The sequence below is a fragment of the Mobula birostris genome, chromosome 13 (genome assembly GCF_030028105.1).
Source record: "Mobula birostris isolate sMobBir1 chromosome 13, sMobBir1.hap1, whole genome shotgun sequence".
NCBI lineage: Eukaryota > Metazoa > Chordata > Chondrichthyes > Myliobatiformes > Myliobatidae > Mobula > Mobula birostris.
In genome coordinates this window covers 31,611,250-31,632,270 of record NC_092382.1, presented here as the reverse complement: position 1 = coordinate 31,632,270, position 21,021 = coordinate 31,611,250, and the positions used below count along the sequence as shown (strand labels likewise).

Here is a 21,021-nt window from a genome sequence, read left to right as displayed (position 1 = left end):
CTCCCTCACCTCTGTCTCTCTGACCCTCAGCACACGCACCCCACAGGGTTGTCTCCTTGGCCCCTTCCTTTACTCACTGTGCACCCATGACTGTGTCACCACCCACAGCTCCAATCTGCTGAGTAAATTTGCTGACAACACTACACTGGTTGGCCGAATCACAAATAATAACGAGGCAGCCTACAGAGAAGAAGTCATCACCCCGACACAGTGGTGTCAGGAAAACAACCTCAGCCTCATGGTGACAAAAACAAAGGAGCTGGTTGTGGACGACAGGAGGAATGGAGACAGGGACCAAATTCAACATCTCCACATCTGTTATTGACACAAAATGCACATTTCAATATTGATCAGGACAAAACATATTTATAGATTATCTGAATTACTTGTCTGTGATGCTGCCAGAAGTCAGTGTTTCTCTGTCCCTGTACCTTCCCGCACTGGTGCACTTGGCAATAAATTCAACAGGACCTGAGAAAACTCAGTGAGATTTGATTAGTGATGATCACCTTGGCAGCTCAGTAGGTTGAATGTAGAGGGACAGTACACTGTTAAATGTAAAGAGACAATACACTGTTGAATGAAAGTCCCTGAACAGTGTCGATGAGCAGAGGGATTTGGATCCAAGTTCACAGCTCCCTGAAAGAGACTGCACAGATTGATCGGGTGGTTAAGAGAGCTGTAACGAGAGGCTGGACAAACTTGTGTTGTTTTCTCCAGAGCGGCGCAGGCTGGGGTGAGACTGGATGGACATTTATAAGATTACGAGAGGAATAGATAGAGCGGACAGATGACATATTTTTCCTGGGGGTTGAAATGTCTAATACATTTAGAGTGAGAGGAGATGTGAGGGGCAAGTGTTACGAGATCAGAGGTTTCATTTTGCTGTGGGTGTTACTTTAAGAGAGGCTGCAGGAGGCGGGAGTATGACGTCAGTACACTGACTGCTGGAGCTGTCAGTCTCAGAGAGAGAGCAGAGAGAAAGAGAGGACGAGGGGGGGAGAGAGAGAGACACACACACACACACACACTTTGGAATACGGTTCGACAACTGAAAATCTTCTGTGATTTGTATTTCGTTTTCCCAGTGTAGAACCTGCGAAATTCTTTGTGATTACTTCCTCGTTGCATTTTAATGTGGATTTACAAGTTTCCCCATTCCGTGGAAAACTGAAACTTGCCATTGTGAAACTTTCAGAACTGTTCCTAAACTTGACATTTTTGCAGCCACAAAACGCATAACACTGTTAACTTCTGTTTAGAAGAGTAGTTTGTTTAATTGTCTCTATACTAATACAGATAGTAGTTTATACTAATACAGACTGAGTTTGTGGTCTATCGCTGCCGGTACATAACACAGAGTGGCGGGCGGGTCGCTGGAGTCTCTCCCTGGGTTGTGGGGACCCACCGGTCACGTGATCCCGTTCGCCCCGCCCATTTAACCGCAGACGGGCAGCAGCAGCGCGTCTGTTCCCGAGGCCCCGCCCTCCGGAATGACGCTACAACCGCTTCGCGCATGCTCACTGTCTCCAGATGGACAGTGTTTGCCTTTCCGCTCAGTGCTGAAGCGGGTTGTCTGCGGGATCGGGAAGGGACGATCGCCTCCCAGGTCGGGGAGCCGGGGGTCGGGATCACTGTCTGCGGGCCGAAGATATCACTTTCCCATCGGTGAGTATTGAGACCGATCCCGAGCGGGGAGATCTGATGTTGGCCGCCAGCCCCGAACGGCGGGCCAATTACTCATTTAGTACCCAGTTATCTGGGCTCGTCAGAAACGTGTCGACTTCACTTAATCTGCATTGAACGACCCAAACCAGGAGCCCAGGCTGTCTATTTCCGCAGAATTGAAATGGGAGTCCCGTCAGCAGGTCACGTGAAGCTATTTAGCCCCGCCCTCCGCTTTGTGACGCAAGATCACGTGGTGTGTGCTCACACTCCCCGATGGGTGGCGATTCTCCGGGACCCCTGGTAGCAGCAGAGATGCAGAGGAGCAGATTGGGAGGCAGATTCTGGAAAGGTGCAAAAATAACAGGGTTGTTATCATGGGTGACTTTTACTTCCCCAATATTGATTGGCACCTGCTTAGTTCCAAGGGTTTAGATGGGGCAGAGTTTGTTAAGTGTGCCCAGGACGGATTCCTGTCACAGTATGTGGACAGGCCGACTAGGGGGAATGCCATACTAGATCTAGTACTAGGTAATGAACCGGGTCAGGTCACAGATCTCCCAGTGGGTGAGCATCTAGGGGACAGTGACCACCGCTCCCTGGCCTTTAGCATTATCATGGAAAAGGATACCATCAGAGAGGACAGGAAAATTTTTAACTGGGGAAGGGCAAGTTATGAGGCTATAAAGCTCACACCTGTGGGTGTGAATTGGGATGATGTTTTTGCAGGGAAATGTACTATGGACATGTGGTCGATGTTTAGAGATCTCTTGCAGGATGTTAGGAATAAATCTGTCCTGGTGAGGAAGATAAAGAATGGTAGGGTGAAGGAACCATGGGTGACAAGTGAGGTGGAAAATCTAGTCAGGTGGAAGAAGGCAGCATACATGAGGTTTGGGAAGCAAGGATCAGATGGGTCTATTGAGGAATATAGGGAAGCAAGAAAGGAGCTTAAGAAGGGGCTGAGAAGAGCAAGAAGGGGGCCTGAGAACGCCTTGGCGAGTAGGGTAAAGGAAAACCCCAAGGCATTCTTCAATTATGTGAAGAACAAAAGGATGTCAGGAGTGAAGGTAGGACCGATTAGAGATAAAGGTGGGAAGATGTGCCTGGAGGCTGTGGAAGTGAGTGAGGTCCTCAATGAATACTTCTCTTCGGTATTCACCAATGAGAGGGAACTTGATGATGGTGAGGACAATATGAGTGAGGTTGATGTTCTGGAGCATGTTGATATTAAGGGAGAGGAAGTGTTGGAGTTGTTAGAATACATTAGGATGGGTAAGTCCCTGGGGCCTGACAGAATATTTCCCAGGCTGCTGCACGAGGTGAGGGAAGAGATTGCTGAGCCTCTGGCTAGGATCTTTATGTCCTCGTTGTCCACGGGAATGGTACCGGTGGATTGAAGGGAGCCGAATGTTGTCCCCTTGTTCAAAAAAGGTAGTAGGGATAGTCCGGGTAATTATAGACCAGTGAGCCTTAAATCTGTGGTGGGAAAGCTGTTGGAAAAGATTCTTAGAGATAGGATCCCTGGGCATTTCAAGAATCATGGTCTGATCAGGGACAGTCAGCATGGCTTTGTGAAGTGCAGATCGTGTCTAACAAGCCTGATAGAGTTCTTTGAGGAGGTGTCAAGGCATATAGATGAGGGTAGTGCAGTGGATGTGATCTATATGGATTTTAGTAAGGCATTTGACAAGGTTCCACACGGTAGGCTTATTCAGAAGGTTAGAAGGCATGGGATGCAGGGAAGTTTGGCCAGGTGGATGCAGAATTGGCTTGCCTGCAGAAGGCAGAGGGTCGTGGTGGAGGGAGTACATTCAGATTGGAGGATTGTGTCTAGTGGTGTCCCACAAGGATCTGTTCAGGGATCTCTACTTTTCATGATTTTTATTAATGACATGGGTGTGGGGGTAGAAGGGTGGGTTGGCAAGTTTGCCGGTAACACAAAGGTTGGTGGTGTTGTAGATAGTGTAGAAGATTGTCAAAGATTGCAGAGAGACATTGATAGGATGCAGAAGTGGGCTGAGAAGTGGCAGATGGAGTTCAACCCGGAGAAGTGTGAGGTGGTACACTTTGGAAGACAAACTGCTAGGCAGAGTACAAAGTAAATGGCAGGATACTTGGTAGTGTGGAGGAGCAGAGAGATCTGGGGGTACATGTCCACAGATCCCTGAAAGTTGCCTCACAGGTGGATAGGGTAGTTAAGAAAGCTTATGGGATGTTAGCTTTCATAAGTCAAGGGATAGAGTTTAAGAATCGCAATGTAATGATGCAGCTCTGTAAAACTCTGGTTAGGCCACACTTGGAGTATTGTGTCCGGTTCTGGTCACCTCACTATAGGAAGGATGTGGAAGCATTGGAAAGGGTACAGAGGAGATTTACCATGATGCTGCCTGGTTTAGAGAGTATGGATTATGATCGGATATTAAGGGAGCTAGGGCTTTACTCTTTGGAAAGAAGGAGGATGAAAGGAGACATGATAGAGGTGTACAAGATAATAAGAGGAATAGGTAGAGTGGATAGCCAGCGCCTCTTCCCCAGGGCACCACTGCTCAATACAAGAGGACATGGCTTTAAGGTAACGGGTAGGAAGTTCAAGGGGGATATTAGATGAAGGTTTTTTACTCAGAGAGTGGTTGGTGCGTGGAATGCACTGCCTGAGTCAGTGGTGGAGGCAGATACACCAGTGAAGTTTAAGAGGGTACTAGACAGGTATATGGAGGAATTTAAGGTGGGAGGTTATATGGGAGGCAGGGTTTGAGGGTCGGCACAACATTGTGGGCCGAAGGGCCTGTAATGTGCTGTACTATTCTATGTTCTACGTTTCCTCTACATTGTGTTGGGGAAATCTAATGTTGGCCACTGAGTCGCGTTAACTTCCCCCAACTCGCCTCGCTTCCTGAGGCCCCTCGCATTTGTCCCTCAGCTTTCGGCTGTAGACTTCTCCCCGATTGGGGTGGGTGAGAAAGGAGAACGTCCCAGGTTGTGGGGATCTTTGATTTCACTGCCTGCTTTACCGAGGGACTGGGAAGTCTAGGGGGCAGAATAGTTTCTGTGATGTGCTGATCTGTATCCAAAGGTCTCTGGAGTTCATCACAGTCACGGGCGGAGCAGTTACCATGGAAACATGTGAAGTGTCCGGATGAGAAACTTTCTGTGGTGTGTTGATAAAAATTTGGTGAGGGTCAAAGTATATATGGCAAATTTCTTGTTGTTTGTTCTAACTTTGTCATTTTAGGATCTTTTATACAGTAGTATGTACTATTAATTCAGTACCTGTGTATTGCTGGAGGACCATCAATGATTGTCTTTGATCCCTTCTCCCACCTGGTTCCATGTGCTCATCCCTGCCCATCTTGTTCAACCTCTGTCCAGTCTCCTAACCCCACCCCACTGTCCCGCTTCAGCGATATACATCAACCATCTAGGTCAACCTCGGTCACCCTGTGTCCCACCTCCTCAATGTTGTATATCAGCAATTTTTCTTCTAACCCTTGTTATTGTGAAGTGTTCTTTTGCACCTTTGGCCTTGCTGAGTTATTTCCAGAATCAGTTTTTGTTAGCTGGAATGCCAGAGGGTCATCAGGTACCAGTTCTGTTGTGCATTGGTGTGGAGGTGCTGGTTTTTGAATTGTGACTGGCTGACACACTGCAGCATTTTCCTGTCAGCAAAGAGTAGTGGGAGAGTCCTGTGATCTACATTCCAGGCATATGGAACTGTCGCTGTTTCGGTTTTGCCTTTGGTTAGTGCTTCTACAGATGGGGCAGGATGGTCGTCCTTCTGCAATGAAGCAGAAATTTCGAGCAGCTGGACATTGGTTGTGTGGAAATCCCAGATTGCACTACCCAGTCTGAGTTGCGGGGGTGATGTGTGAGATTTTCAGGGTCAGTGAGTGGCAGGTTCAGCTGTGTGAGGTTGAATCCTGGGGTATCACAGTTTTTGCTCCAGGTAAAATGGACCCGGGCATCGAGCTGCTTGGGTTTATGAGGTGTTGAGCGAGTATTTCTGGTCTGGGATCAGATGTTTATTTCTGGAGTTCCTTTGGAAGCAATGACTGCTAATCTGAGGAGAGGCTATGAGTAAATGGGCTATTCCGTGTTTACAGCAGTAGAAATAGACCCATGAGTTTGGTGTTCAAACTGTGTTTGGAAATCCCCCCCCTGTCTGTCACTCAGTGGAAATCAGACAGAATCTCAAGTTGCTGGAGATTGGCACTAAAAACTGAAAATGTTTGAAGTCATTCTGATGAAACATTATTAACCTGAATTGTAAAGTGTGTTCCTGTCCCCACAGCTATTCCTCACCTGCTGAGTGTTTCTGGTAATTCCAGTTTCCTTTTATTACATTCACCCTGGACTGGTTTATATTTCCTGAAATAAACCTGGTTTCACTTGGAAACGGAAATGGCTTGTTTTGTGATGGCAGTGTTATGTGGTCGGCAACTATGAATATAGAATTGAGTCAGGTTTTAACAAACAAACTGAAATATTTATTAAACTCTGCTCAACAATAGTGAAAAGTAAACTAACGACTAACTTAACCGGAAGTTAACTGCTATATGGCAATTTAACAAACAGCCAAACTCTGGAACAGTTCTTAAAGAGGTAAATTCAAACACAGTCTTAAAGTGGTAAATTTGAAAGTCCAAGTGATTTACGCTGTCAATAAGGAGAGACTTCTCTGGAAACGGATTTCTTCAAAGATGTGACGTTACTGCTGATTCTGTCCAAAGGATTCATGTCAAAGGAAATAAAACGGATTAAAGGAACTGACCTTTTTCTGGATGCTGAACACTGCACAAACCTTTCCCAAGCTTGCAGGGGTTATCTCAGATGCAGATCACTAATTCTGAACGAAGATTCAATAAGGTCGATCTTTTTATGAAACCGCCAAATGACACAACCTTTACTCAATCCTTCAGGTTCCTGTAGTTTGGTAAAGGTCTTCACTCTCCGACACTAGACTGCAAAGGTAAACAAACAAAACCTGGCAGCGATTGGCGAAACTGCCAGAACAACGGTTTTACCTTAAAATAGAAAGTAAAACTTTGCTTTGAAACAAAACTACGTCATGAGATGATTACGCAGCAAAACTAACTGACGAACCAAAACTGACGAACTAACTCCGTAACAACAGGGGTTTCCCCATGTATACCTGTTGGAACAGGTCATCACATGACCTCACACTGGCAGGAAAATTACTTGACCCCACCATCACAACGCAATTACATCATGCTCACAAGATACTCCATTACTTCATGGTCATAAGACAGTCACAAGATGCCCACAAGGTATGTAACAGTAAAACAGTAAAGAAAGCACAACATTTCTCCCTAAATTATCCTGGTACCAATTTGTCTATTATTCCTGGAAATGTGTTTGTACAGTTGTTGCAAACAAGATTTACAAGAATAATCTCAGGAATGATCGGCATTATGTATGAGGAGAATTTCATGGTTCTGGGCCTGTGCTGGATGTAGTTCAGAGGGACAGTTGGGGTGGTGGAGAGATGTATGGTCAAGTAAACCTCTTGAAAGCTGAAAAGCCTGGATACAGTGGACATGGAGAGGATGTTTCCATTAGACGGAGAGTCTGTGATGTGACAGCACAGTCTCAGAATAAAGATGCTTCCCTTTAAGACTGACATGAGAAAAATGTTTTGGCCGAAGGATGTCCGATCTGTAGGATTTGTTGCCACAGATTTTGGTTGAGGCTGCCATTCGGGTATATTTTTGACAGAGATTAATATATTCATGATTGCTAAGTAACTTTGGGGTTACAGGAGGAAGGCAGGAATATGGTGTTGGAATAAAAATCAGCTATGGTTGAGTGGTGAGGCAGACCAGATGGATCGAATCACTTAATTCTGTTCCTGTGTCTTATGTCTTACCATGACTGAATGATGGCTCCTCCTTATCCCACATTGTTTTGTGACGTGTGAAGGACAATAATAGATTGTTCACTGAGATCATTATATCTGCCTTCAATGTTTAAATTTTAGTGAGTTTTGTTCTTAGTAACATTAAACAGAAATGTTTTTTTCTCCTTTTTATTGTTATTGTGCTTCATTATCTTTCACGTTAAAGTTAGACCTGCGCTGAGAGATTTATTGGAAGAAAAACCCCAACTGGAAGCAAACCACGACTGAAGATGAGGGAACAGCAACAAGAGAATCAGCCCGAGGGTTGAGAGCATCAGCTGGAGACGACCCATCTGACTCGGAGAATCCAGTGATTCAGTCAGGGGAAAGTTTGGTGAGTCTCATTTACTCAAACACTGGTCTTTTAGACATTGCATACTTGTACAAAGGATGGTAGGAAATAGTTGGGGTGAGACTGAATGTTCCCAGAAGAGCCAGTTATGCCTCTGTCAGACCCAGTTGCAATCACTCCAGGTCTGGTAATGTGCTTCCAGCAGCCCAGCCCTTTAAAACCACTCCCATTCTGTGGAAGTCGAATCCGGATAAAGTCACTCAGAGATCGTATAAGTACAAACTATTTATTCCAAGCACCCGGGGCTATTCAGTTATTCGCTCAAACAGGAACAGTCCATGACTGTTCCTGCCCAATCCACTAACTGACTAACAATTTCCCTTACACCACAGATATATCCGTCCAGATACCCCCCACACAAGACAGGCTGGAGTCAAAGTTATTTGCTAAAGACAAATTACAAAATAGTCATAATGGCTTACACACACAGAACAGACTGAAGCTGTCCTATCTCTGTGCATGAGTGCACAAGGAGATAAGCATCCTGAAACCCTAGCTAGATACCCTCAAGAAGAAATATGGCTCAGCGTGGCTCAGCACATCTGTTGACAATCAGCAGTTTCTTTCAGAAAAACAGGCTGCTATCGTTTAACCATGTGTTAACCCTTTTACATAATTTATCATTCCCTCCTTTTGATCATTACATGATCAACAAAGCAGTAATTTTTCACAGAGAAAGCAACCGAGTACAGCATTGACATATCAGTGGGTAATAACAGCGTACAACAGTAATTATAACAATGACATGTAGAACTATTAGGCCATAATGCAATATCATGCCCCACATATCACCGAACAGGCCTTCAAAGACCATCATTTTGACCCTTTGGTGACCCCATGTAAATCCTGTCCAACTTTCTTAATGCTGCAGTCTCCTCGGCAGTGTGCTCGGAGAGGGGTGTAATGTTAGTAGACTCATCAGGGATATAGGTGTAGCATTCTGTGTCAATAATAGCACAGGTTCACCCTTTCTCAGCTGGGATAAAATCTGAAGCCATACAATTCTGTAGGACTGTGTGCCGGATTGCAGTCATTTCAGTGGATATTTCTGTTACTTGGGCCTGTGTTTCTGTCAGGGCCCCTGCAGTATTGTGGCCAGCTCCTCAAGTGCTGTAGCCAAATTGATTATCTCTCGTGAATTCCTGGCTACTTCATAGGAGAGAAAAGCAATCATCCAAAATCGCTCGGTCTCAGTTATTCCTCTGCAATGCTGGGCACCTGCAAGTATGGCCAGGATGCATGTTTCCCAGTATAGGAAGTTCTGTTTGGTGGGGGCCTGAGATAGCATCCCTCAAAACACTGACAGCCACAGTCATCTCTGACTAGAACATAGCTCCTCACCCCTCTTCCCCGGGTGTTGTTTATGAAAGCCGTGGCTGAGAGTTCCTCACTCTGGTTGAGCGGGATTACTGACATTGGAATCATAGTTTTACCATGCTGGGGAATTTCAGTACAAACCCAGCAGACCCCTAGTTCCACCTGTTTGGTTTAGATGTGACAGAGAGACAGAAAGATGTTAACATGGGGGCCCCCGGATGCTGGGGTGAGCCCTCTCAAAGACATGAACACAAACACCACTATCAGCCAATACATCTTCCTTTAGTCCGAGAGAGTCCTTCTACTCAGTTCCTTCAGTAACATGTTTGTAGTCTGTTCGATGTATCCACCGAGATTGCCCCTTCAGTTTCACAGCCGTGGGAGTGGTCAGTAACTCCTGATGTGGCCCTCTCCACCGAGGTCCGAGTTTCCCTCGATCCCAGTTCTTGATCAGGACAAAATCCCCTGGTTCTATGGTGGGATAGTCACTCCTCTCTGCGGGGTAGTTCTCTTCCTTGCAAGCCTGTTGTACCTGTGAATGTAATGCTTGGAAAATTTTGGTTAGTTGGCATATGTATTTCCCCATCTCTTCCCCTAGAGTATGCTGTTACGTACCCCATAGGTTTTTTATATATGCTCAATTCCTCGGAGGGTTCAGGGGAAATATTTATGTGCAATGTAGAAACCGGTGTTACCGGTGTGTATTGTGGTGATGCAAAAGTTGCTGGAGAATTTACAATTGGGAAGAAGTGGAGTGATACTTGGAAATCTGACTTTTTAAAGCATAATTTAGCAAGCAAGCCATATATGGATAATGTGCAAAAGCTCTGATGAGAAAATCCTTCGTTATCTGTTACAGGCCTGCTACATGGGTTGCGTGAGAGTGCAGATGAACTTAAACAAACCCAGAGGAGATCAAAGTTCTTATAGACAGTGATTTGCTAGCTGTTAAAATGAATACCTCTTTATATAAAATTCACTATGCACATGTTGTCACTGGGTAAAAAATATACGGTACAAGATTGATGTGCACACTGGTCATGACAAATTAGAGGGGACATTGGTGGGAAGGTGGGGAGACCTCCAGTGTCCCTGATGCCCTCACCTACAAGATGTGCATCCAGCTGCAGCTTGTAACCCTGCACTTTAAGGAGCTGTAACTTGAAATGGATGAATTCCAGATCATCCAGGAGCTGGAGGGGGTGATAAATATGACATGAAGAGAGGTGAGTTACAGCCAAGGTGCAGGACACAGGAAACTGGGTGCGAGTCGGGAAGGGGAATGAGGTTAAATAGCCATTGCAGAGTACTTTTGTTGCTATCCCACACAACAACAGGTGGACCGGTTTAGAAACTGTTGGGGGAGGGGGATTACTGACAGGGGAAAATCAAAGGGATGATAGGGGATTCGTTAGTTAGGGGAACAGAACAAGAGGGGTCTAATATCCTAGTGGTAAGGCTTGCTAGTGTGGGGGGAATGGGGTGATATGGTTAAAATAAGTTGTAGGGGGAATGGGAGCCAGAATGACAGAACAGATAGTGGAGAGGGTGAAATCAATTGAATTGACTTTATTACATACATCCTTCATATACATGAGGAGTAGAAATCTTTACGTTACGTCTACATGTAAATGTGCAATATGTAATTTATAGTACCTTATAACAAATAATTTGTTCATAGGACAGTCAGAATAACATACAAGTGCAATTGTATCAGCATGAGTTGATCAGTCTGATGGCCTGGTGGAAGATGATGTCCCGAAGCCTGTTGGTCCTTTTGCTGTGGTACGTTTCCTGGATGGTAGCAGCAGGAACAGTTTGTGGTTGTGGTGAATTGGGTCTCCAATATCCTTTGGGCCCCTTTTACACAGATGTCTCTGTAAATGTCCTGAATAGTGGGAAGTTCACATCGACAGATGTGCTGGGCTGTCCGCACCAGTCTCTGCAGTTTCCTGCAATTAACGGAAGTACGGTTCCCGCGATTAAGGGAAGTACGGTTGCCATATCAGGCAGTGATGCAGCCAATCAGGATGCTCGCAGTTGTGTTCCAGTAGAAAGTCCTTAGGATTTGGGGCCCCATCCCAAACTTCTTTAACCGTCTGAGGTGAAAGAGGTGTTTTTGTGCTTTTTTCTCAACACAGCCAGTATGTACAGGCCAAGTGATATTCTTGGTGATGTTTATGCTGAGGAACTTAAAGCTGTTCACCCTCCCAACCCCAGATCCACTGATGTCAATAGGGGTTAGCCTGTCTCCATTGCTCCTGTCGTCCACAATCAGCTCCTTTGTTTTTGTGACAATGAGCGAGAGGTTGTTTTCTTGACACCAGTCAGATGTTGTTCAGACCTCAGATAGAGTCAGCAATCAAATAGTTGAGCATGGTGTGATGATGTGCTTAGTTGTGTATATCACAATGCAAGAAGCATCGTAGGAAATCCAGATGAGCTCAGGACAGGGAATTATGATATTGTAGCCATTATTGGGACTTGGTTGCACCCAACAGTCTGAAGGATTTAGAGGAACAAATTTGTAGAGAGATCACAAACCATGCCAAGAAACAAAGGTTGATCCAGTAAGTGCTTTTAACTTTCCATATATTGACCTGGACTCCCATACTGTAAAAGGCCTAGATGGGGTAGAGGTTGTCAAATGTGCCCTTAATCAGTACGTAGAATTTCGGATGTAGAAGTGTGCAATAACCTGTTCGGAAATATTCCAGGGCTGGTGACAGAAAATAGTGATCATAATGCCATGAGATTCAAAGTAAATATGGAAAAAGAGAGGTCTGGGCCATGGGTTGAGATTCTAAATTGGAGAAAGGTCAATTTTGATGGTATCAGAAAGGATCTGACAAGTGTGGTTTGGGACAGGCTGTTTTCTGGCAAAGGAGTACTTGGTAAGTGGGAGGCATTCAGAAGTGAAATTTTGAGGGTGTCAAGTTTGTATGTGCCTGCCAGAATAAAAGCTGAAAGATGGCTGATGCAGGGTACCTTGGTTTTCAAAAGATATTGAGGCCCCGGACATTTTATTCCTCCAAATGCCTCAGACTGTTGGGTGCAACCAAGACTCATTAATGACTACAATATCATAATTCCACGCCCTGAGCTCATCTGACATTTTTTTAGTTGTCTTCTGTTGGTTTCTAAAAGCTTCCCAATAGTTTTTGCTCTTTTGTTTGCCCTCTCTTTGGCTTTTATGTTGGCTTTGGCTTCTCATTTCATCCACAGTTGTGTCCTCCTGTCTTTCCGATGCTTCAACTTCTTTGGGATGTATTGATTACTCAGCTCCGGAATTGCTCCCAGAAACTCCAGCCATTGCTACTCTGTTGTCACTCCTACCTTTTCCCTTCCGAACAAGTTTGACCAGCCTCTCTGTCATAGTAACATGGCGAAGTTCAGTACAGATACAGGTTATTTGGCCCATCTAGTCAATGCTGAAGAAAATATTTAAGCTGTCTTATGCGACCACTTGCACCGGGACCATCGCCCTCCTTACCCCTACCATCCAGGCTCCCATCCAAACTTCCTTTAAATAGTGAAACTGAGCTCATATTCGCTACTTGTTCTGGCATCTCATTCCACACTTTCACAACCATTTCAGTAAAGAGCTTTTCCAAATGTTCCCATTAAATTTTCACCTTCCCCACTTACCCATGACCTCAGGTTGTCACCCCCCCAACCTCAGTGGAAACAGCTGCTTGCATTTACCCTATCTATACCCTCATAATTTTGTATACAGTACTTCTGGCAAATCCTCAAAGCAATGTATAATTTCCTTGTTGATGTTTAGAGCCTTTTTTAGGTGCACAAGATGATGAGGGGCATTAATCGTGTGGACACGAGGGGGTATCGCTTTAAGGTGCTTGGAAATTGATACTGAGAAGATGTCAGGGGTAGGTTTTTTTACACAGAGAGTGGTGGGTGCGTGGAATGCACTGCCGGCTATTTGTGTGAGAGTGTTTCAGTTACTGTGGGACCAGGAACCCATGCAGCTCAATGAGAACAGGGAATAATACCAATGGAGAGAGTCAAACTGAGCCAGGTCACTGGTTGGAGATGGCAGAAATGCCCCATTCTTATAGAGACAGGAAGAGCATCAGAGAATTTGATGGTCACTCCAGATACCAGCACTGTGCCCAGTTAGAAGATGATTTCTCTCTCCAACTTGGGTTGAACTTCACTGTAACAGTGAGATGCCAGATCACACCTTGATAACTCAAGTAATCTCATCTGAAATGTTGTCCGAATTTACAAAATTGATGGATTTTGTAAATCTTTTTACAGGTTAAAAATGTCAAGGAATTTGTCTACGTGAATCTCGAACACAACACGCCAGTTTTGCTGTCTCTGTCCAGATACTTAAGAAGAGGAGCAAGGGATTCACCCGATCATCCTTCCTGCTCAGACTGTGGGGAGGGATTGTCATCTGACCGACTGGCATGCCCATCATTTTACATATGGGGAGAGGCCGTTCATCTGCTCAGGCAGTGGGAATGGATTCACTTGGTCATTTCAACTGAAGGTGCATCAGCGAATTCACCTGTTCTGTGTGTGAGAAGGGACTCAGTCGGTCTACCCACCTTTGGACACATGAGTCAGTTCATACTGAGCAGAGGCTGGTCATCCGCTGAACTTGTGGTAAAGGATTCACTTGGTCATCTGGCCTAATGGCTCACCAACGAGTTCACACCGGGGAGTGGCCGTTCACCTGCTCGGACTGTGGGAAGGGATTCACTTGCTCATCTAAACTGAAGATACATCAGCGAGTTCACACCGGGGAGATGCCATTCACCTGCTCAGACTGTGGGAAGGGATTCACTTGCTCATCTAAACTGAAGGTACATTGGCGAGTTCACACTGGAGAGAGGCCGTTCACCTGCTCAGTCTGTGGGAAGGGATTCACTTGCTCATCAACACTGAACATACATCAGCGAGTTCACACTGGAGAGAGGCCGTTCACCTGCTCAGTCTGTGGGAAGGGATTCACTTGCTCATCTATACTGAAGGTACACCAGCGACTTCACACCGGGGAGAAGCTATTCACCTGCTCAGACTGCGGGAAGGGATTCATTCGGTCATCCTACCTACAAGCACACTGGTCAGTTCACACTGGGGAGTGGCCGTTCACCTGTGCGGACTGTGGGAAGGGATTCACTTGCTCATCTAAACTGAAGGAACATCAGCGAATTCACACTGGAGAGAGACCGTTCACCTGCTCAGACTGTGGGAAAGGATTCATCCAGTTATCCCACCTGCAAGCACACAAGTCAGTTCACACTGGGGAGCGGCCGTTCACTTGCTCAGACTGTGGAAAGAGATTCACTTACTCATCCCACCTGAAGGCACATCAGCGAGTTCACACTGGAGAGAGGCCGTTCACCTGCTCAAATTGCGGGAAGGGATTCACTCAGTCATTTCACCTGAAGGTACATCAGCGAGTTCACACTGGAGAGAGGCCGTTCACCTGCTCAGACTGTGGGAAGGGATTCACTCGTTCATCTAAACTGAAGGAACATCAGCGAATTCACACTGGAGAGAGGCCGTTCACCTGCTCAGACTGTGGGAAAGGATTCATCCAGTTATCCCACCTGCAAGCACACAAGTCAGTTCACACTGGGGAGCGGCCGTTCACTTGCTCAGACTGTGGAAAGAGATTCACTTACTCATCCCAACTGAAGGTACATCAGCGAGTTCACACCGGGGAGAAGCTATTCACCTGCTCAGACTGCGGGAAGGGATTTGCTCAGTCATCTGAACTACTGGTACACAAGTCAGTTCATACTGGGGAGAGGCCATTCACCTGCTCAGACTGTGGAAAAGAATTCACTTGCTCATCTAAACTGAAGGTACATCAGCGAATTCACACTGGGGAGAGGCCGTTCACCTGCTCGGACTGTGGGAAGGGATTCACTCGGTCATCCCAACTACTGCTACACAATTCAGTTCACACTGGGGAGAGGCCGTTCACCTGCTCAGTGTGTGGGAAGGGATTCACTCAGTCATCTAAACTGAAGGTACATCAGAGTGTTCACACTGGAGAGAGGCCGTTCACCTGCTCAGACTGCGGGAAGGGATTCACTCGGTCATCCTACCTACAAGCACACTGGTCAGTTCACACTGGGGAGTGGCCGTTCACCTGTGCGGACTGTGGGAAGGGATTCACTTGCTCATCTAAACTGAAGGAACATCAGCGAATTCACACTGGAGAGAAGCCGTTCACCTGCTCAGACTGTGGGAAAGGATTCATCCAGTTATCCCACCTGCAAGCACACAAGTCAGTTCATACTGGGGAGCGGCCGTTCACTTGCTCAGACTGTGGAAAGAGATTCACTTGCTCATCCCACCTGAAGGCACATCAGCGAGTTCACACTGGAGAGAGGCCGTTCACCTGCTCAAATTGCGGGAAGGGATTCACTCAGTCATCTCACCTGAAGGTACATCAGCGAGTTCACACTGGGGAGAGGCCGTTCACCTGCTCAGACTGTGGGAAGGGATTCACTTGGTCAAGTCAACTACAGAGACACCAGTCAGTTCACACTGGGTAGTGGCTGATCACCTGCTCGGACTTTGGGAAGAGATTCTCTCAGCCAAATCAACCAAGTGTGCATCATTGAGTTCACACTCGGGAAAGGCTGTTCACCGGCTGTGAATGTGGTAAAGGATTCATTCAGTTATCTATCCTTATGACACCCTACGGGATTCACACTGGGGAGAAAGTTTCAATAAGCTGCATGCTGGATATTTGTCCATCACTGTTGCTGAATGCTATTTCGAGAGTGACTGTCGGTGCTGAACTCTGCAATTATTGCTGCTGCTCACCACACCCAGTCTGCACCCTGGTCACTGGGCATGGGAGGAGTTTCCTCTGCTGCACATTCACCTTTAATGGGACTGGAGTTTTAATATTCTGGACCTGAGACAAATCAGTCAGTTCTATTTTAAACTCTGTCTCTGGTACTTAGTAAATTTATAACACACCTAGTGTACAGTCGAGCAGTGGTCCCCAGCCACCGGGCCACAAAGTATGCGCTACCGGTCCGCGAGGAAATGATAGGATTTGGCGATATGAGTCAGCTGCACCTTTCCTCATTCCCTGTCACGCACTGTTGAGCTTGAACGCACGCGAGGTCATTACCCGCACGTCATCCATGTCAGCGCGGGAAGGAGATCAACTCCTCGAGCTTGCAAATGACGATGGGCTGCAAAGTATGTTTGACATAACATCTCTGCTGGCGTTCTGGATCAAAGTCAAGGCTGAATATCCTGAGAAAGCCACGAAAGCACTGAAAATGTTGCTCCCATTTCCAACATATCTCTGCAATGAATGCAACGAAAACCAAATTGTGTAATGGACTGGACATAAGGAACCCCGTTCAAGTATCGCTGTGTCCCATCACCCCTCGATGGGACCATCTGGTTGCAGGGAAACAAGCCCAGGGCTCCCACTGATTCAGCGATATTGGTGTGTTGCAGTGATTTATATGTTCATACGGGGAAAATATGTGCTGTGTGTTTAATATCCAAACGTTACTTAAAATGTTATGATGCTATTGACTTATATAACCATATAACAATTACAGCATGGAAACAGGCCATCTCTGCCCTTCTAGTCCATGCTGAACGCTACTCTCACCTAGTCCCACCAACGATGGACCACTGACCTAGTCCATTCCTCTCCTGTCCATATACCTATCCAATTTTTCTTTAAATTATATCGAACCTGCCTATACCATTTCTACTGGAAGTTCGTTCAACACTTACTTCAAGCTCCCCTGTCCTTCCCTGATACGGTAATTGACTTATTGCTATATTCATGCGAGGAAAATATGCGCTGTGTGTGTAATATTAAATTCGTTAGATAAACGCTCTTAGAAACAAAATTGAGTGTAGTAGCCACTTATCACCTATATTCCGGTTGTGATTAACACCTCCCTTCCCACCCCCCCCCGAACAGAATCGCCAAAAACGATTTCTAGAAGAAATCGGCAGGTACACGCATGCGCACTGGTGCCCGCACAAGGCTTTGTGGTCGTTGTAGTCTCTGTAAACAATGTATTTGGCTCTACTCTTGTCCATTGGCAACCCTACCCACCGCCCTCACCCCCGGGTTGGCCAGTCCGCAAGAGTATTGTCAATATGAAACCGGTCCGCAGTGCAAAAAAGTTGGGGACCCCTGCAGTAGCGAGTCAGCTCAGGCCGGCTGGACCCTGCCGGTGATTTTGTTCCATGACAGTTCTTTTAAATCCTCCCGTGTACGGCCAAAGTCAGCATGGTTTTCCTCAGGAGAAATCTTCTCAGACGAATCTGTTGGAATTCTTTGGTGAAATGAGAAAGGCAGTGGGTGTTGTTTGTTTGGATTTTCAGATGGTCTTGAACAAGGTGTTGCACCTGACGCTGATTAACAAGACCACAGCTCATGGTGTTTGGTGTCTCTTTGCCTGTTCCCACTGGAGTTTAGAATAATGGGGGGGGGGGGCGCTGTTTCCTGAATACTGAGAAGCCAAGATAGAGAGGATGTGGAGAGGACGTTTCCCATAATGCAGAGCCCAGGACTGGTGGTACACCCTCAGACTACAGGGAAATCAATTCAGAAGAGAGAGGAGGAGGAAGTCTTATGATATTATGTTTATTCAACACGGCCGTGTCTAATCTATGCATCTGTTCCCATCCCCCTCTATCTCCACCTCAATGTACCCAGCCACCCGCTTACTCTCAGATAGATAGACACTTCACTGATCCTAAAGGAATTTACATGGAAGATTTAGAATTTCAGAAATTTCCATACGTCTCCATTTAAAATGAGCAGCCCTTTTCGATCCCTGTCCGTTTCTCTCTCACTGATCAGCAGAGATGTCAAAGAGCCCATCCGTTTCCCTCGTTTATCTCCCCCGCCTCAATCCCTGTTTTCTATCCCGGTTTATTTCCCCATCTCTATTCCCTCCAATCTCTCTCCTCCGTCGTTCTCTCCCGCGCCTCTTTCTGTCCCCTCACTCGCTCCCGTTTACTTCTCTCCCACATCCATCTCATTTCCTGCCATTTTCTCCCCTCACTGGTTGTTGCCACCGTCTTTCTCCCCTCTGTTTCTCGCCTCCGCTACTTCCCTCCCATCTCTCCTCAGTCTGTCTCGCTAACACTCCAACGGCCTCTTATTTCTGTAACTCAGTTTCTCCCTCCCTCACTTTCACTACCACCACTCAGCCTGTTTTCTCTCTGTCTCTCTCTCTCTCTCTCCCTACCCCTCTCTCTCCCTACCCCTCTCTCTCCCACTTTCCCTTCTCTCCTTCTCCCTCTTCCTCTAGATCTCTGGGGAGGAGAAGATGGTGGTACAACGCAGCGCGCAGCCTCTCCGGTGTATGATACCGGTATTTGTAAGTAGGGGCCGTGCACAATTCTGATTTGACGGAGACAGACGTGAGAAGCACAGAAGAATGTCTGGAGTAACTTCTGAAATGCCTGGTTCACTGTTGCTGCTACTGTGTGATCGAGAATCTCCGGAGGGGAAGGACAAAATCCTTGGCTTTGCCTGTTACTGGCAGCCGGGGTTGGGGTCAAAGTGCTCAGCAGAGATGGTGCTCTGTGCTCAGTGTCAGAGGGCTGGTCGGAGGCTCTAAGTTTTCGGATGGACTCAGAGTCGGACTGTGGCCGGGTGCTTCCAGGATGCTGCATCGGCAAGTTTGCGGCACTGGAAGCTCATGGCAGGGAGAGTTTTCTTCCTTCTACCGTCTGCGTGAGATGATGGGACTTTCAAGAGACTTTGAGACTTTTTTTTTACCGTGCCCATGGTCTGTTCTCTATCAAATTTCAGTATTGCTTGCACTGTTGTAACTATATGTTACAGTTATGTGTTTTTTGTCAGTTTTTCAGTCTTGGTCTGTTTTGTGTTTCTGTGATATCACACTGGAGGAACATTGTATCATTTCTTAATGCAAAGGCATTACTAAATGACAATAAAAGAGGACTGTGTGTCCCCATAGTCTAATCTAATCTTTCTCTCCCTCCTGTGCTTCATCCAACTCCAAATGCCAGTAAATTCCGATGTTACCCAGCCTACTTATCTTGTTGCTGTCACAATCGCACATCAAAAAGGATGGTATGCTATCCTGGAGTGAACTCGGGCCGAGATTCAGTGTCGGGGTGCGCGGTGCGGTTTGTACACAGAAAGGGGAGAAGAGAAGTGAGAGTGAGAAAAAGTTCGGGTGAGCGGAGTAAGAGAGGGAGGTGAGGAAGTGGGAGAGGGTGTATTAGGGTAAGAGGGGAGAGGGAGAGTAAGAGAAGATGGAGGAGAGAGACAGAGGAAGGTGTTTTGAGGAGTGAGGAGGGTGAAGGGTAGGGAGAAAAGGAGTGACAGATACGGTGAGCACACTATAGAGAGAGGAGGTAGCAGGATGTTGAGGGAGTTCCATTCCCTCTGTCCCACTCACGGTAACTTTTCTAAGGATGTATTTGCATCAACGAAAACAGGATTCAACACGCTCCGATCATGCGCTATTCTGAACTGAAATGTAAGGTCAACCCAGAAACATGAAGAAACTATCACAATAGAACAGTTATTCCCTCTGGGGGCGGTTACGCATCCTAAGACGGCTTTAGGAACAAATAACACTCGCCGGGGGGCGTTCAAGTTTCTTGATGGAGCGGTAAGCTGCCTCTAACTTGAGGCACCAGACCTGACTGACCGTTAGCAGAGCAGACACTTCCAAAAAAAGACGTGGCGCTGGGACACAGGAAGAAGCAGAGCACTGCAGGCAGTGAACATTCGTCGTCACAACGACTCTGACACTCGGCAATCTCGTCCGACCTTACCAACCTAACAGACGTTGTTGGGGATGCATAAATTAGCCGCTAGGGTGCTCGACAGTTCACCTTGACTCACGGCACTCGGGCTAAAATAGGTTGGGAAACACTGCTATAGAAGAAAGAGCTAGCCAATAGATGAGCAAAATCGTCCGCGGATGAGATCCCCACGATCTGAGCAAATGAGGAAAGCGTCCAACGGCAGCCTCAAAGCTGGAGACCTCCTCCCAGAAACTGAGTGGTTCCTTGTGTAAATAAGGACCAGGCGGTTGACACAGAAATAACAAAAATACACATTGAAAGACTAACAAATTCATTACGAAGTGTGCTGTGCCTCTCTCGGGCTCTGAAACAGAATCTGCCAATTGAAACGAGAAACTATCCAACACATTAGCGTATCCAACAGCAATTGATTTCAATCTAGTTACTTACACAGGCGTCATCAAGTGGCAAACATCATTCATCAAAATCTTGTTTTAAGATGCAAAGTCATGAAAGATACTATAGATTACTGTAAATACAAGCCTGATCCCGTTTTGGAGCCGGAGCCTTACAATTAAATTACGACCGATCCATTATTAGAGCGAGTGGATCCTCGTCCGGATATAATATCACAGGATAAGCATGCAAAGACAATTTACTTGATAGATACAGTATAGCCATTCTGATAAATACAACACGTAGAAATCAGTAAGTGAAAAGCAGCTAAAATATGCTGACTTGAAAGAGGAAAATGAAAGTCTGCGATACATGAACAATTGTCCCGGTTGTAATATACACGACTGGTATCATCCCAAAGTCACTACAGAATAACATTAAACAATTAGACCTGCAGGACAATAATAAACACCGCTAGAATAGTCCATATATTCATCGCAGTTGAGAAATGAGTTCTTTGTTTATGTCCATAGACAACGTTTTACCAGTTTTAATTGAGGAAAAAAATAAAACAACGTTAACCATACGATTGTACTGCGGA

The 21,021-nt window shown here is 46.1% G+C and overlaps 2 protein-coding genes across 12 annotated transcripts in view; one reads left to right on the top strand and one right to left on the bottom strand.

Annotated features, from left to right (window-relative positions):
* LOC140208694 (NACHT, LRR and PYD domains-containing protein 3-like) overlaps positions 1 to 21,021 on the bottom strand; it is a 247,788-nt gene that overhangs the window by 162,972 nt on the left and 63,795 nt on the right. The gene's annotated exons all lie outside the window — the stretch shown is intronic.
* On the top strand, positions 1,537 to 19,461 carry LOC140208701 (uncharacterized). Its single transcript, XM_072277575.1, has 3 exons — positions 1,537 to 1,668; positions 7,749 to 7,916; positions 13,533 to 19,461. Exon 3 carries the CDS (start codon positions 13,916 to 13,918, stop codon positions 15,791 to 15,793), a length of 1,878 nt encoding a protein of 625 aa, XP_072133676.1. The 5' UTR covers positions 1,537 to 1,668; positions 7,749 to 7,916; positions 13,533 to 13,915; the 3' UTR covers positions 15,794 to 19,461.